The 14,622-nt window shown below is 43.1% G+C and overlaps 1 protein-coding gene across 1 annotated transcript in view; it reads left to right on the top strand.

Annotated features, from left to right (window-relative positions):
- LOC122553281 overlaps positions 1–14,622 on the top strand; it is a 44,860-nt gene that overhangs the window by 18,215 nt on the left and 12,023 nt on the right. Inside the window, exons 7-9 of the mRNA XM_043696869.1 lie at positions 5,732–5,960; positions 8,260–8,458; positions 14,344–14,599. Of these exons, the coding sequence (XP_043552804.1) occupies positions 5,732–5,960; positions 8,260–8,458; positions 14,344–14,599 (684 nt within the window). The remainder of the gene's footprint in view (positions 1–5,731; positions 5,961–8,259; positions 8,459–14,343; positions 14,600–14,622) is intronic.

The following is a 14,622-nucleotide window of genomic DNA, read 5'->3' as shown; positions in this document are numbered from 1 at the left end:
CTGGGCAGAAAGGTGGCAAATGGCGTTCAATGTAGCTAAGTGTGAGGTGATTCACTTTGTAAGAGTAACAAAAAGATGGGGTACTGGGCTAATGGTCGGATACTTGGTAGTGTGGATGAGCAGAGGGATCTTGGTTTCCATGTACACAGATCTTTGAAAGTTGCCACCCAGGTAAATAGTGCGGTGAAGGCGGCATATGGCGTACTGGCTTTTATTGGTAGAGGAATTGAGTTCCGGAGCCCTTAGGTCATGTTGCAGTTGTATAAGACTCTTTTGCGGCCGCATCTGGAGTATTGTGTGCAATTTTGGTCGCCATACTATAGGTAGGATGTGGAGGCACTGGAATGGGTGCAGAGGAGGTTTACCAGGATGTTGCCTGGTATGGTAGGAAGATCGTATGAGGAAAGGCTGAGGCACTTGGGGCTGTTTTCATTGGAGAAAAGAAGGTTTAGGGGTGACTTGATAGAGGTGTACAAGATGATTAGGGGTTTAGATAGGGTTCACCATGAGAACCTTTTTCCACGTATGGAGTCAGCTATTACGAGGGGGCATAGCTTTAAATTAAGGGCTGGTAGGTATAGGCCAGATGTTAGGGTAGATTCTTTACTCAGCGAGTCGTGAGTTCATGGAATGCCCTGCCAGTAGCAGTCGTGGACTCTCCCTCTTTATGGGCATTTAAACGGGCATTGGATAGGCATATGGAGGATAGTGGGCTAGTGTAGGTTAGGTGGGCTTGGAACGGCGCAACATCGAGGGCCAAAGGGCCTGTACTGCGCTGTATTTTTCTATGTTCTATGTTCTAATAAAAAACTAATTTATTGAAAGTGAAAATTACTTAAACAAAGATGTCGAGATTATTTACACAAGATTTAAAACATGCAAATATATACAAACAGACAAAAACACAACCTCAAAGCCTTGGTAAAAATATAATGACTAGAGTATAACATCTTAATTTGTGTTCTTTGTAAATGCAACTTTTCCCTTGCTGCTGCCAGCCTCCACTGGTTTACAAAGTACTGTTTTCCAAAAAGTCCAAGATGTGGATAAATGTCGAGTCAATAATATCCTAAATTAGTTTTTCAAAAATCACATCTATATGACAATTGCTTGCTGGTTGTTTAATAAATGCATTTAATATTTTAAATGAAACAGTGATCCTTTATCGCTGCTGATGATCTGAATGGTCTTTAAATGCATTGCATAAATGCTAAAAAATAATTTGCAGACTGCTTACAATTCGTTATTTCAAGCATGTTGCTGAGGAATACTTGCATTTTAAAAGCTGGGATCGACACTTTCAAAGAATTAGGAATTGAAACTTGTTCATGAGAGTGACCTAAGATGCAAGCTGGAAAATAATTTATTGTTAGAAGGATAGAAGACTCTTAAAAATAATCATTACCGTAACCACAAAGTAGTTACATCACTGTCATTTTAATGAATGATTTCAAGGATTTATCATTCAATAAAAGATAGATATATTTGAGATCTATTACAGCATCATAAATTCACAAACCACAATAAGTATTGAATTATACGTTCTTTTGTTCTTTCTCTTACTCTATCTCACCTGAAAGCAATAACTGATGTTGGGTTACATTTACTAAATTGCAGTTCCATGAACAATTAAATTAGGAGTAAGAGTAGGCCACTCAACCCCACGAACTTCTGCCACCATTCATAAAGATCATGGCTGATCTGATTGTCCCATGTATCTGCCTGCTCCTTTCACCCGTTGCCTATCAAAAATCTATCTACTACTGCCTCAAATGTATCCAATGACTCTACTTTCACCTTCTTTTGTGAAAGAGCTTTCCAAAGACCCAGGACTATTTATGAGGAAAGGGTTCTCCTTATGTCTCTCTTAAATGACTAATACTTAGTTTTAAACAGTGGTTCCAACTTCTCCGAAAGCTTGTGTGCTTCCAATTAAACCTGTTGAGCTATAACCTGGTGTTGTGGTTTTTAAGTTTGTAATTCCTGATGAAGGGCTTTTGCCTGAAACGTTGATTCTCCTGTTCCTCGGATGCTGCCTGACCTGCTTTTCCAGCACGACACTCTCTACTCTAATCTCCAGTATCTGCAGTGCTCATTTTTGCCAAATTTATTTGCCTGTCTATCGTCATGTCTTCAGCAAATTTAGCAACCATATATTAGTTCCTTCATCCAAGACATTTCTATCAATTGAATGAAACAGCATTGATCGCTGTGGCACACCACCCACTGGATCTTGCCAAACAGAAAAATACCCATCGATGCCTACTCTGAAATTCCTGTCAACTAACCATTATTATGTTAATGCCTGCACAATGATCATCTATTTTCCACAATAACTTGTGATGTGGCACCTTATCAAATGCCTTTTGGAAATTTAAGTATAGCATATCTACCTTTTTATCCACAGCATGTGTTACTTCTCCAAAGATGTCCAATAAATTGGCTAAACATAGAACATAGAAGAATACAGCGCAGTACAGGCCCTTCGGCCCTCGATGTTGTGCTGATCCAAGCCCACCTAACCTACACTCGTCCACTATCCTCCATATGCCTATCCAATGCCCGCTTAAATGCCCATAATGAGGGAGAGTCCACCACTGCTACTGGCAGGGCATTCCCCTTCACAAAGCCACGCTGATCCTGCTAATTACCTTGATTTTGTTTTCTAAGTGCCCAGCTATGACATCTTTAATAATAGCTTTTAACATTTTCCCTATAATAGATGCTAATCTAATTGTCCTGTAGTTTCCTGCTTTCTGTCTCCCTCTTGTTTTGAATAAAGGAATTACAGTCTCTATTTTTTTTCTCTAATGAAACTGTCCCTGAGTCTAGAGAATTCTTGACAATGCATCAAATATCTCACTACCCATTATTTTTAAGATCCTATGATAAAATCCATCAGGATCCAGGATTGTAAGCCTTCAGGCCTAGTGATAGTAAATTTCATGAATCATAGAGTCATAGAGGTATACAGCATGGAAACAGACCCTTCCATGCCGACCAGATATCCCAACCCAATCTGTCCCACCTGTCAGCACCCTGCCCATATCCCTCCAAACCCTTCCTATTCATATACCCATCCGAATGCCTTTTAAATGTTGCAATTGTACCAGCCTCCTCTACTTCCTCTGGCAGCTCATTCCATACACGTACCACCCTCTGCGTGAAAAAGTTGCCCCTTAGGTCTCTTTTATACCTTTCTACTCTCACCCTAAACCTATGCCCTCTAGTTCTGGACTCCCCGACCCCAGGGAAAAGACTTTGTCTATTTATCCTATCCATGCCCCTCATGATTTTGTAAACCTCTACAAGTCACCCCTCAGCCTCCGCTCCAGGGAAAACAGCCCCAGCCTGTTCAACCTCTCCCTATAGCTCAAATCCTCCAATCCTGGCAACATCCTTAAGTCTTTTCTGACCCCTTTCAAGTTTCACAACACCCTTCCGATAGGAAGAAAACCAGAATTGCATGCAATATTCCAACACTGGCCTAACCAATGTCCTGTTCAGCCGCAACATGGCCTCCCAACTCCTGTACTCAATATTCTGACCAAGAAAGGAAAGCATACCAAACGCCGCCTTCACTATCCTAGTGATTCAACTTTCAAGGAGTTATGAGCCTGCGCTCCAAGTCTTTGTTCAGCAACACTCCCTAGGACCTTACCATTAAGTGTATAAGTCCTGCTAAGATTTGATTTCCCAAAATGCAGCACCTCGCATTTATCTAAATTAAACTCCATCTGCCACTTCTCAGCCCATTGGCTGATGTGATCAACATCCCTTTTTAATCTGAGATAACCTTCTTCGCTGTCCACTACACCTCCAATTTTGGTGTCATCGGCAAACTTACTAACTATACCTCTTATGCATACATCCAGATCATTTATATAAATGACGAAAAGTAGAGGACCCAGCACCGATCCTTGTGGCACTCCACTGGTCACAGGCCTCCATTCTGAAAAAACAACCCTCCACCACCACCCTCTGTCCTCTACCTTTGAACCAGTTCTGTATCCAAATGACTAGTTCTCCCTGTATTCCGTGAGATCTAACCTTGCTAACCAGTCTCCCATGGGGAACCTTGTCGAACACTTACTGAAGTCCATATAGATCACATCTACCACTCTGCCCTCATCAATTGTCTTTGTTGCTTCTTCAAAAAACTCAATCAAGTTTATGAGACATGATTTTCCACTCACAAAGCCATGTTGACTATACCTAATCAATCCTTGCCTTTCCAAATACATGTGCATCCTGTCCCTCAGGATTCCCTCCAACAACTTGCCCACCACTGACGTCAGGCTCACTGGTCTATTGTTCCCTGGCTTGTCCTTACTACCCTTCTTAAACAGTGGCACCACATTAGCCAACCTCCAGTCTTCCGGCACCTCACCTGTGACTATCAATGATACAAATATCTCAGCAAGAGTCCCAGCAATCACTTCCCACAGAGTTCTAGGGTACACCTGATCGGGTCCTTGGGATTTATCCACCTCTATGCGTTTCACGACATCCAGCAGTTCTCTGCAATATGGACATTTTTCAAGATGTCACCATCTATTTCCCTACATTCTATATATTCCATGTCCTTCTCCACAGTAAATACTGATGCAAAATACTCACTTAGTATGTCCCCCATTTTCTGTGGCTCCACACAAAGGCCGCCTTGCTGATTTCTGAGGGGCCCTATTCTCTCCCTAGCTACCCTTTTGTCCTTAATGTATTTGTAAAAACTCTTTGAAATCTATTTGCCAAAGCTTTCTCATATCCCCTCCTTGCTCTCCTAAATTCCCTCTTAAGTCTACTCCTACTGCCTTTATACTCTTATAAGGATTCATTTGATCTATCCTGTCTGTACCTGACATATGCTTCCTCCTTTTTCTTAACTAAACCCTCAATTTCTTTAGTCATCCAGCATTCCTTATACCTACCAGCCTTTCCTTTCACCCTGACAGGAATGTGTTCCTGCCTACTTTCCATTTCCTAATTTACAGTGAATTCTGAAATATTGCTTGTATCCTCTATAGTGAAGACTGACACAAAATGAACTGCATACGTTCCTCACCATTTCCACCAAAAGTCTTTCTTCAGCTGTGAGTGTTGGAGATTTGTTGAACAATGGAAAATATGAATACTGAGCCCAACAGTAACCTCAGTCAGTTCTCGCAGTCCCATTGCCGACAAAGCTTCATTGATCAGGAGCAGAAGCCTTGTCATACTGAAACGAACTTCAGCACTCCCATTGCTACCAGTCTTGAAGTTGGGTGACTCCGAACAGGAATCATACTCATAACCTTTGAGGCATTGGAGTTCAATCTTTGGGTTGAGATGTTAAGTCACAGCCCCATTCGGACTCTTTGCTGGTGTTGAAAAGATCCCATGCCAATACCATTCCCTATACCCTATACATTAATCTCTCAGTTAATATTGCCAAACACATTTTCTAAATTATATTGATACTTGTGGAGTCCTACTGAGAATAAATTGCCTGATGCATTTCTTATAACGTGATAGTTATTATACCAATAAGTAACTGGCTGTAATGTACTTGGGCACATCCACAGGTCATGAAAGACACTATAGACATGCAAGTTTTTATATGACTCAGTACTTGAAAGGGGTCAATTTCTCTCTCCCCTTCTCCTCAAGACTAATTTGTTAGATATGATTAACACTCTATTTTAAGTCTTTACTGAATATTTCATCTGCAATTATTTTTCTGTATTGATGTCAGTGCTGTCGATTTAACTTCCCGAAGCCTGTGCAAATATCCGTACCGTGGAATTTTAAGTCAGGAATTGGAATTGCTACTGCTTGAGGCTCATTTTACCCTTTTAGAATTACTTGCCCATCAGACATTGGTAAATGAGGATTTGGTTTCTAAAAGATGCCAGGCTTTGTCTGCACTGATAAAAAATACCAACCTTCAAACCAATGCAGAACTTCAAGAGATGCAACGAACGGTATGAAACCAAGAATTACTGTTATTCAGTGTTGGATATTGACAATCAAATATTGATTAAGTGGCACTCCGATTAATCATTCGATCTTAGTGTTTTCTTTCTATTGTACTCATTTGTGATTTCATCATTAATCTTTTATGTTTTAGAGATGTAAAAGTAATAACAAAGACATTATTTTCCTGCTACTGTACCTTTCTGCTTACATAAATAATTTAATTTGTTAATCTTGATCTATTCCTACATTGTAGACGCATTGTCATTCTCAATATAACTGTAAGATTTAATAATTTCTGTTTTCAAAAGAGACTCTAAATGGACACTCTTAAGATTATCGTGTATGCATCCATTATAGATTTCCCTTCAAAAATCTGTTGTTTCTGTTTTCAACCTATCCCCATTTATCTCTCTCTTAACTGAACTGAACTGAACTGAAATGAACAGGCAATCTACTTCCTGGCCTCTGTCAATAATATTCAGTGACAGTGCAGAATGGCCTCTATAGTGTGACTTCTGTTCAATTTTCTCAACTACTTGCAAAGAACTGAATATACTATTATCATCTTTTCCTTGACAACCACATTCCCTGAGATCTGGAACTGGCTTTGTGAGGAAGGCAAATTTATATTGCATTATTCCATTGTTCGGCATTTGTGACATTAGATTGAAATATTGCTTTCTAAAGCCATTACCCATCTGATGTTTCCATTCTGGTGTGATGCTTAGTTGTAATGATTATTTTACTAGCAATTTCCTATTGTTGAAAGTCAGTTTCCTCAACTAACATTATAATATTGCGAACCTGAACCGTCTATTATACGAGTGGATGAGTTGCCACTAAAGACTGAAGTTGCTTCTTGAAGCGTCCACCTTTGAGATCCCGGTGATGAGCTGTGAAATCAATTATCAAGGAAGCAATAGCAGCACATTTGGAAAATCATTATCTAATCATGCTGAGTTGACATGGCACCATGAAAGGGAAATTGTGTCTGACTAATTTATAGAGTCATAGAGATGTACAGCATGAAAACAGACCCTTCGGTACAACCCATCTATGCTGACCGGATATCCCAACCCAATCTAGTCCCACCTGCCAGCACCCAGCCCATATCGCTCCAAACCCTTCCTATTCATATACCCATCCAGATGACTTTTAAATGTTGCAATTGTACCAGCCTCCACCATATCCTCTGGCAGCTCATTCCATACACGTACCACCCTCTGCATGAAAAGGTTGCCCCTTAGGTCTCTTTTATCTTTCCCCTCCCACCCTAAACCTATGTCCTCTAGTTCTGGACTCCCCGACCCCAGGGAAAATACTTTGTCTATTTATCCTATCCATGCCCCTCATGATTTTGTAAACTTCTATAAGGTCACCCCTCAGCCTTCGACGCTTAATTTATTTGAGTTTTTTTTTAGGATGTCCCACCCAGAGTTGGTAGAGGGGAACCGGTGTGTGTGTTGTATTTGGACTTCAAGAGGGCATTTGACAAGGGACCTCACAAGAGGTTAATTCATAAGACCCATTGGTGTTTGGGGTAGTATAATGGTATGGATAGAAAATTAGCTAAGGGGCAGGAAGCAGTGAATGGTCATAAGGGGTTATTTTTCAGGTTGACACAGGGATCAGTGTTGAGATTGCAAATGTTAGCAAAACATGTGAATGGCCTGGAGGAAGCAAACGTATGTACTGCAGCCACAGCAAACAAAAGCTGCATGATTCAATAAAACACGTTTCAGGACATGACCATATAATGGTTGTTACCTCAAAAATTAGAAACAATAGCATCATGGTCTCATTGGAGTTTCGAAGAGTGAAAGGTAATTTCAGTAAATCTTATTAGATTCCTAAGGGGCTTGACAGGGTAAATGCTGAGAGGATGTTCCCCCTCATGGGAGAGTCTAGGACCAGACGATATAGCCTCAATAAAGGGAAGCCAATTTCATACTGAGATGAGGAGGAATTTCTTCGTTCAGGGAGTTGAGTCTTTGGAATTCCTTACCACAGAGAGCTGTGGGGTGGAGGCAGAGTCACTCTGTATATTTAAGACTGGGATGCATTCTTGCTCAGGAGAGAAATCAAGGGATGTGGGGAAAAGGCGGGAAAGTGAACCTGAGGAATATTGGATCAGCCATGATCCTATTGAATGGCACAGCAGACTCTAAAAACCAAGCGGCTGCCTTCTGTTCCTATTTCTTGTGGTCTTAAATAGTTACATCAGCCTCACCACTCAGCTGTTTTTTAAGTTTGTGATGTTGCTGGCATTTTTCCTCAATGACAAATCAATCCCTCTTTTCGTAGGTGTGCCAATTAAGAGTTGAAACAACACCATGCAACGGTAATGCTCTGTATATGCTTGGCTTGGCATTCATGGCTGAATATGACAGTGAGCCCACAAAAGATAAAAAAGTTCTCCTTGAAGATGCCTGCCTTTGTTTTCGAGCCAGCATCACCCTGGAAAACAAACCAGTCGTTGGAACACCACCAGTGGAACTGACTAGTAAGTGAACTGGTTCTGCACACCCATCTGTTTTTAAATAATGGGAAAAACATACACTGTGAGCCCAGTGAAGTAAGAAAGCAGGAACCAGAACTTATACCTCTAAAAGTAAGTGCATGGGTTTCCCTTAAAAGTGCATTTATGGGGGGATCCAAGATGGCGGTGACTTAGGAAGAGCGCATTGCAGAGCTCCACACTGCATCACAAGCAGAACGAACTTCTAACCTTCCCAACCCGGACCATTGCATTATCCTGGGACTCTGGAAAGGTCAGAGTCCCAGGAGACTGTGAAAAATTAACTTATCTGCGTTTTTGCCGTCCAGAGATGCCGAAGAAGGGAGGTGGAGCGTCTGAGGCGGCCCACGGCTCAGCCTGCAGGATCCTCGGACTCTATTTCCTACCAGGCCCTGGTGAAGGAGCTCACAAAATCTCTCTATGTTGGGGAAGCAGATAGAGATCGGGACCAGCTTCTCCTCTATCATGCTGTAGAAGCATAAACAGCAGCTGGGAGACCTAGGAAAAAAGGGCGGATGAGTTAGGAGAGGGTCACAGTGGTGGAAGCTGATGCCAGTTCCTCCAAGGATAGGATCCAAGCCCTGGGGAGGCAGGTCCGTAGTTTGCATGATGGCGTTGAGAACAGGGGCAGAAGAAATATTAGGATTGTCGGTCTGCCGGAGGGTCAGGAAGGTGAGTGGCTGGTGGAACTTATTGAGGACTGGTTGCTGAAATTCCTTAACTTGGAGGCTGGCGTGAGAGGCTTGAAGATTGAGAGGGTTCACCGAGTCACGGCATGGAGGTCAGGTCTGGGTCAACATCCTCGTCCTCTCCTGGTGCAGTTTCATCACTTTAGAGATAAGGAGAGAGTTGTGGAAGTTTCCAGAATCCAGGGGAAGGATCCGAAGGCCCTTCTTTACGAGGGCTCTAAGATCATGTTCTTCCAGGACCTCTCAGCGGTGGTGATCCAGAAACAAAACTCCTATGACGGTGTCAAGAGAAGACTGAGGGAGCTTGGGATCCAGTACACTCTGAGGTATCTGGCAGTGCTTCGGATCACCTTAGATGGGCGGCACGATGGCACAGTGGTTAGCACTGCTGCCTCACAGCGCCAGAGACCCGGGTTCAATTCCCGCCTCAGGCGACTGACTGTGTGGAGTTTGCACGTTCTCCCCGTGTCTGCGTGGGTTTCCTCCGGGTGCTCCGGTTTCCTCCCACAGTCCAAAGATGTGCAGGATCAGGTGAATTAGCCATACTAAATTGCCCGTAGTGTTAGGTAAGGGGTAAATGTGGGGGTATGGGGTGGGTTTCGCTTCGGCGGGTCGGTGTGGACTTGTTGGGCCGAAGGGCCTGTTTCCACACTGTAATCTAATCTAATCTAATCTAGATGGATCCGTACATCTCGTTGACACGTCCGAGAAGGCAAGAGACTTGGTGGACAAATTAATCTAATCAGAACGATTTAGTATGTGCAAGTAGACATGTTGTTTGGGTATGTCTTTTTTTTAAAAAACAAAGCAAGTCAGGTTGGATCTTTCTTTTCCTATGTTTGGCGGCAGTTGAGATGTGTACTTTCAATTTCTAAGTTATACCAAAGGATGGTTGGGGTATTTACCCCTTTTTTCTTTTTTTCTTTATTCATATTGCTATTCCATGTTGTATTTACTTCCTTTTCTGCTTGTGTTTGTGGTACAGCTCTAGCTAGGAGGAGGGAAAATGGTTGGGATGGTTAGATGCCTAATTACGGGCAGTTTGGGATGAGTAGTTGTCCCCTTTGGGCAGGAGGTGAGTTCCCCTATTCAGCGCTGTTGGTGCTTTGTGTTGGTCTGTTCTTTTGGTTCTTGTTGTGTACAATCTTTGAAAGCTTTGTAGGTTTGTCAACTGTAGTGGTTTTAGTTTGTTGTTTTTATATTTGATGGATTATGTGACACGAAGGCTCAGCGATTTGTGGTTCAAGTTCCTCCTCTCTGGAATTTAAATGTTACTGCAGAAGGCTTTGGCTAATGACTTGATTAAGTGGTGTACCTGGAATATCAAGAAGAGCCACTCACTGTTTAAGAGGAAGAACGTACTTTTGAGTCTTAGAAAGAAGGTGGATATTGCTTTGTTACAGGAGACACACTTGGATGATAGGGGGAATTTGAAACTACCGCAGAATGGCTTTGATCGGGTTTACTTTTCAACTTTTAATACCAGAAGTAAGGGAGTGGCTGTGTTGGTTAGGAGGGATCTCCCATTTAAGTTACTAAAATATGTTAAACACACACACAGGAGCTTTGTAATTCTCAAAGCCCTGAAAAATGGAGAAGAATATGGAGTTTTAAATGGTTATTGCCCTCCAGCTCATCCATTTTTGATAGATTCGTTTTCTAAACTGATCAGTCTCGAGTCCCAGCATATTATTACAGGGGGAGATTTTAACTGTCTCATGGATCCCACCGTAGACAGGCTGACCAAAGGCCCCTCGATACCCTCTGTAAAAACTATGTGGATATGTGTGTGGAGTTAGGGTTGGTGGACGTCTGGAGGCGTCTCCACTCTACAGGCAGGGATTTAACTTTTTGTTTTCCAATCCACACAGATGTCACACCAGGATTGATTTATTTTTCTGACCCCTGGGCTTGGTGGCATCTTGTGCGATTGGTAATATTACCATCTCCAATCATGCTCCAGTGTACCTGTTGGTTAAGACTAAGGATGCTATAGTGGGCCTGAGGCACTGTCAAATGGATCCCTTTATCCTTAAGAATAATAGGCTTGTGGAGTATTTCTCGAGGGAATTTCAGGCGTTCCGAGATAATAACTCAGGCTTGGTTAGTAGCCTGTCCGTCCTTTGAGAAACTGCCAAAGTTTATGCCAGGGGGTTAGTTATTTCCTACTCTGCCTGTAGGAAGTGGCAGAAGGGCGAGCAGCAACAACTCGAAGCACGGTTGAAGGCAGCCGAGCAGGCTTACTTTGACAGGGCCTCGTTGGTCAAGCTACAGAGGATTACGGCACTGCAGTCTGCATTGAATTCTGTGCTCATGGAGACAGCAAGAAGGAGCCTACTTTTGCAAGACAGAGGTTATATGAGCATGGTGACAGACCTGGCAAGTACCTAGCGTATCTCGCCAGGAAAAGGAGCGCCCCTCAAGCCATTACAGCAAATAGGGAAGGGTCTGGGAACCTAACATGTGATTCCAAAAAGATTAATGCGGCATTCCTGAGATTTTACTCTGAATTATTCCAATCTGAGGATTGTAAGGAGGGACGGGCCAAAATGGAATCCTTTTATAAGGATCTGGAGCTCTCGGGCGTGACCCCTGACAAGAGTCCTTTCTCAATGCCCCCTTATCAGAGCAAGAGGTGCAGGAGGCTGTGAAGCAGCTTCAGAGTGGGAAGGCGTCTGGTTCTGATGGACTTCCCAGTGAATTCTATAAGGAATTTATAAACATAGTATCAGGCCCGATGCTCAATATGTTTAATGACTATACAGCCGTGATCATCTCTTGCATCTGTAAGAGAAGTCAATATTTTGCTTATTCTTAAGAAAGGGAAGGTCCCGGAGGACTGTGCTTCGTACAGACCCATCTCACTCTTAAATGTGGACTTAGAGGATTTTAAAGACTCTTGTATTAAGGCTGGAGACTGTGTTACTTCCTATTATTAAAGAGGACCAGACAGCCTTCGTAAAGGACTGCAGATCCTCCAATAATGTAATTCAAGCATGTCAACAACAGTCAATACAGGGATTGGTGATTTCTCTAGATGCAGAGAAGGCCTTTTTCTTTGTATTGTTTTGTTTTGTTTTGTTGGAATACTTTTTAAAAATCTATTTTTTTCAATAAAAATATATTCTTTAAAAAAGCGCATTTATTATTTTAAGGCAGCTAGTTTACTCCCCTCAAGGTTCCTAGGAAGCAATGAAGTAAATGAGTGATTCATTTGTTTTTTTGATGGGGTCAATTGAAGGATAATTAATGGCAAAGTTGCCAAGAGAACTCCTCTCCGTTCCTTCCATTAGTAACATAGCATCTGTTAAGGAAATCTGAATGAGATATGCCTCATTTTAAATTTTCACCCAAGAATGAACTCCAGCAATGGATGCAGCATCCCTTGGTATTGTACTCAAGCGGCAACCTATGCATACTATAGGCTTTCTACATAAATCTGAGTTGTTGTGTCGCCATCGTCTTACCAGACCATAGTGGCTGCTCTCATTAGAGAAAAGTGACTGGTGGTGATTTAACCTGAGGGCCACCAGACATCAGCCAAGGGACGAGGCTGAGAAGGAACGTCCCTCATGGTGGTCTCAAACCAGTGAGGGGAATTGAACCCATGCTGTTCACATCACACTGCTCTATAAACCAACAATCCAGCCAACTGAGCTAAACCAATTCCCATAAATCTGAGTACGGGAGCTCAAATACATAACTTCCAGTCATACTACCTATGCGAATTGTCTGTGTTGGAGTTGAAAAATGCTGAGTAACTTTAGCATTAAATAGCTCTTCATTGCCTACTCTGCAAATTCCACAACAACACCTTCAATTATTTAAAGTTGCTATACTGAAAGTAGCGGGGGAGATAGGGGGCACTGTTAACTCAGTTCTGTAGATTGGGTATTGTGAATCTGGTTAAAGCTATCAATTCAGGTTCAATTCCTGATCTCCATGAGCACAGAATTCAATGCATATGGGACTTGCCTCTGTATGGGACTTGCCTCTGTGCCCTGCCACTGAAAATGGAGGACAATGACACAAACTGACAGGAACAACCAACTCACTGTTCTCTCTCGGTACCTTTTCCTGCCATTGCAAGGAGTGCAAAACCTGCACCCACACGTCCCCCTCACCTCCATCCAAGGCCCCAAAGGATCCTTCCACATCCAGCAGAGATTGACCTGTACTTACACCCATGTCATCTACTGCATCTGTTGAACCCGATGTGGTCTCCTTCACATTGGGGAGACAGGACGCTAACTTGTGGATTGTTTCAGAGCCCATCTCTGGGACACCCGCACTAACCAACCCCACCACTCTATGGCTGAACACTTTAACTGCCCCTCCCACTCCGCCAAGGACATGCAGATCCTGAACTTCCTCCAGCGCCAAACCCTTACCACCCGACGCCTGGAGGAAGAACGCCTCATCTTCCGCCTTGGGAGTCTCCAACCACATGGGATCAATATGGATTTCACCACTTTCCCCAACCCCACCCCGGCCACTTGATCCCACTCCCAACCTTCCAACTCGGCATCACCCTCTTGAACTGTCCCACCTGTCCATTTTCCTTCCCACCTATCTGCTCCACCCTCCTCTCTGATCTATCACCTCCCCCACCTTCATCTAGCTATCGCATTCCCAGCTGCCTTTTCCCCCCCAGCCCACCCTCTTCCCATTTATCTCTCAGCCCCCTTTGCTCACAAGCCTCATTCCTGAAGAAGGGCATATGCCTGAAATATCGATTCTCCTGCTTCTTAGGTGCTGCCTGACAGGCTGTGCTTTTCCAGCACCACACTCTTCAACTCAGAATAAGGGGCAGGCCATTTAAGACAGATGAGGAATTTCTTCATTCAGTAGGTGGTGAATCTTTGGAATTCTGTTCTTCAGAGGATTGTGTAGGCTCAATCATTAACTGTGTTCAAGACAGAAACTGAGGTTTGTGCACATTGATGTATGGTACAGGATAACTGTATTGAAGTAAAAGACCAGCCATGATTTCATTGAGGCTTAAGGGGCCAACTGGCCACCTCCATTTTTTTATGTTCTTATAAATTAATGCATAGATCTATGTGTTCTACAGTTTCTCTGATTGAAAAGAATGAGAAGCCTAGGAAATGATAGATTGTATGTCGAGTAGTGTTATCATCTTTCATAGATCTGGGTATTTTTATTTCTCTCTTATTTCAGAACAGAAATGGTGGCGGGATTGGAAAATGGACGAGTCCCTCAAAGCTCAGCAGCAGCAGCAGCAGCACCAGCACCAGCAACAGCAACAGCAGCAGCAGCAACAGGCACTGAAAGGTGCAGCATCAGCAGCTCCTGCTCCTCCAAAAGGTGGAGCAGCCAGGGGCAGGGCCACTGCCACAAAAGGACCTGCAGTAGCCTCTCCTCAAAAAGCTGCCAACGCACCCCGTGGTGCAGCTGCAGCTGCGAGAGGGGGCAGGTAACTAATTTCTGTATCATTTG

This window comes from Chiloscyllium plagiosum, chromosome 9 (genome assembly GCF_004010195.1).
Source record: "Chiloscyllium plagiosum isolate BGI_BamShark_2017 chromosome 9, ASM401019v2, whole genome shotgun sequence".
Lineage (NCBI taxonomy): Eukaryota > Metazoa > Chordata > Chondrichthyes > Orectolobiformes > Hemiscylliidae > Chiloscyllium > Chiloscyllium plagiosum.
Note: the sequence above shows the minus strand (reverse complement) of the source record. Positions and strands in the feature narration are given on the sequence as shown.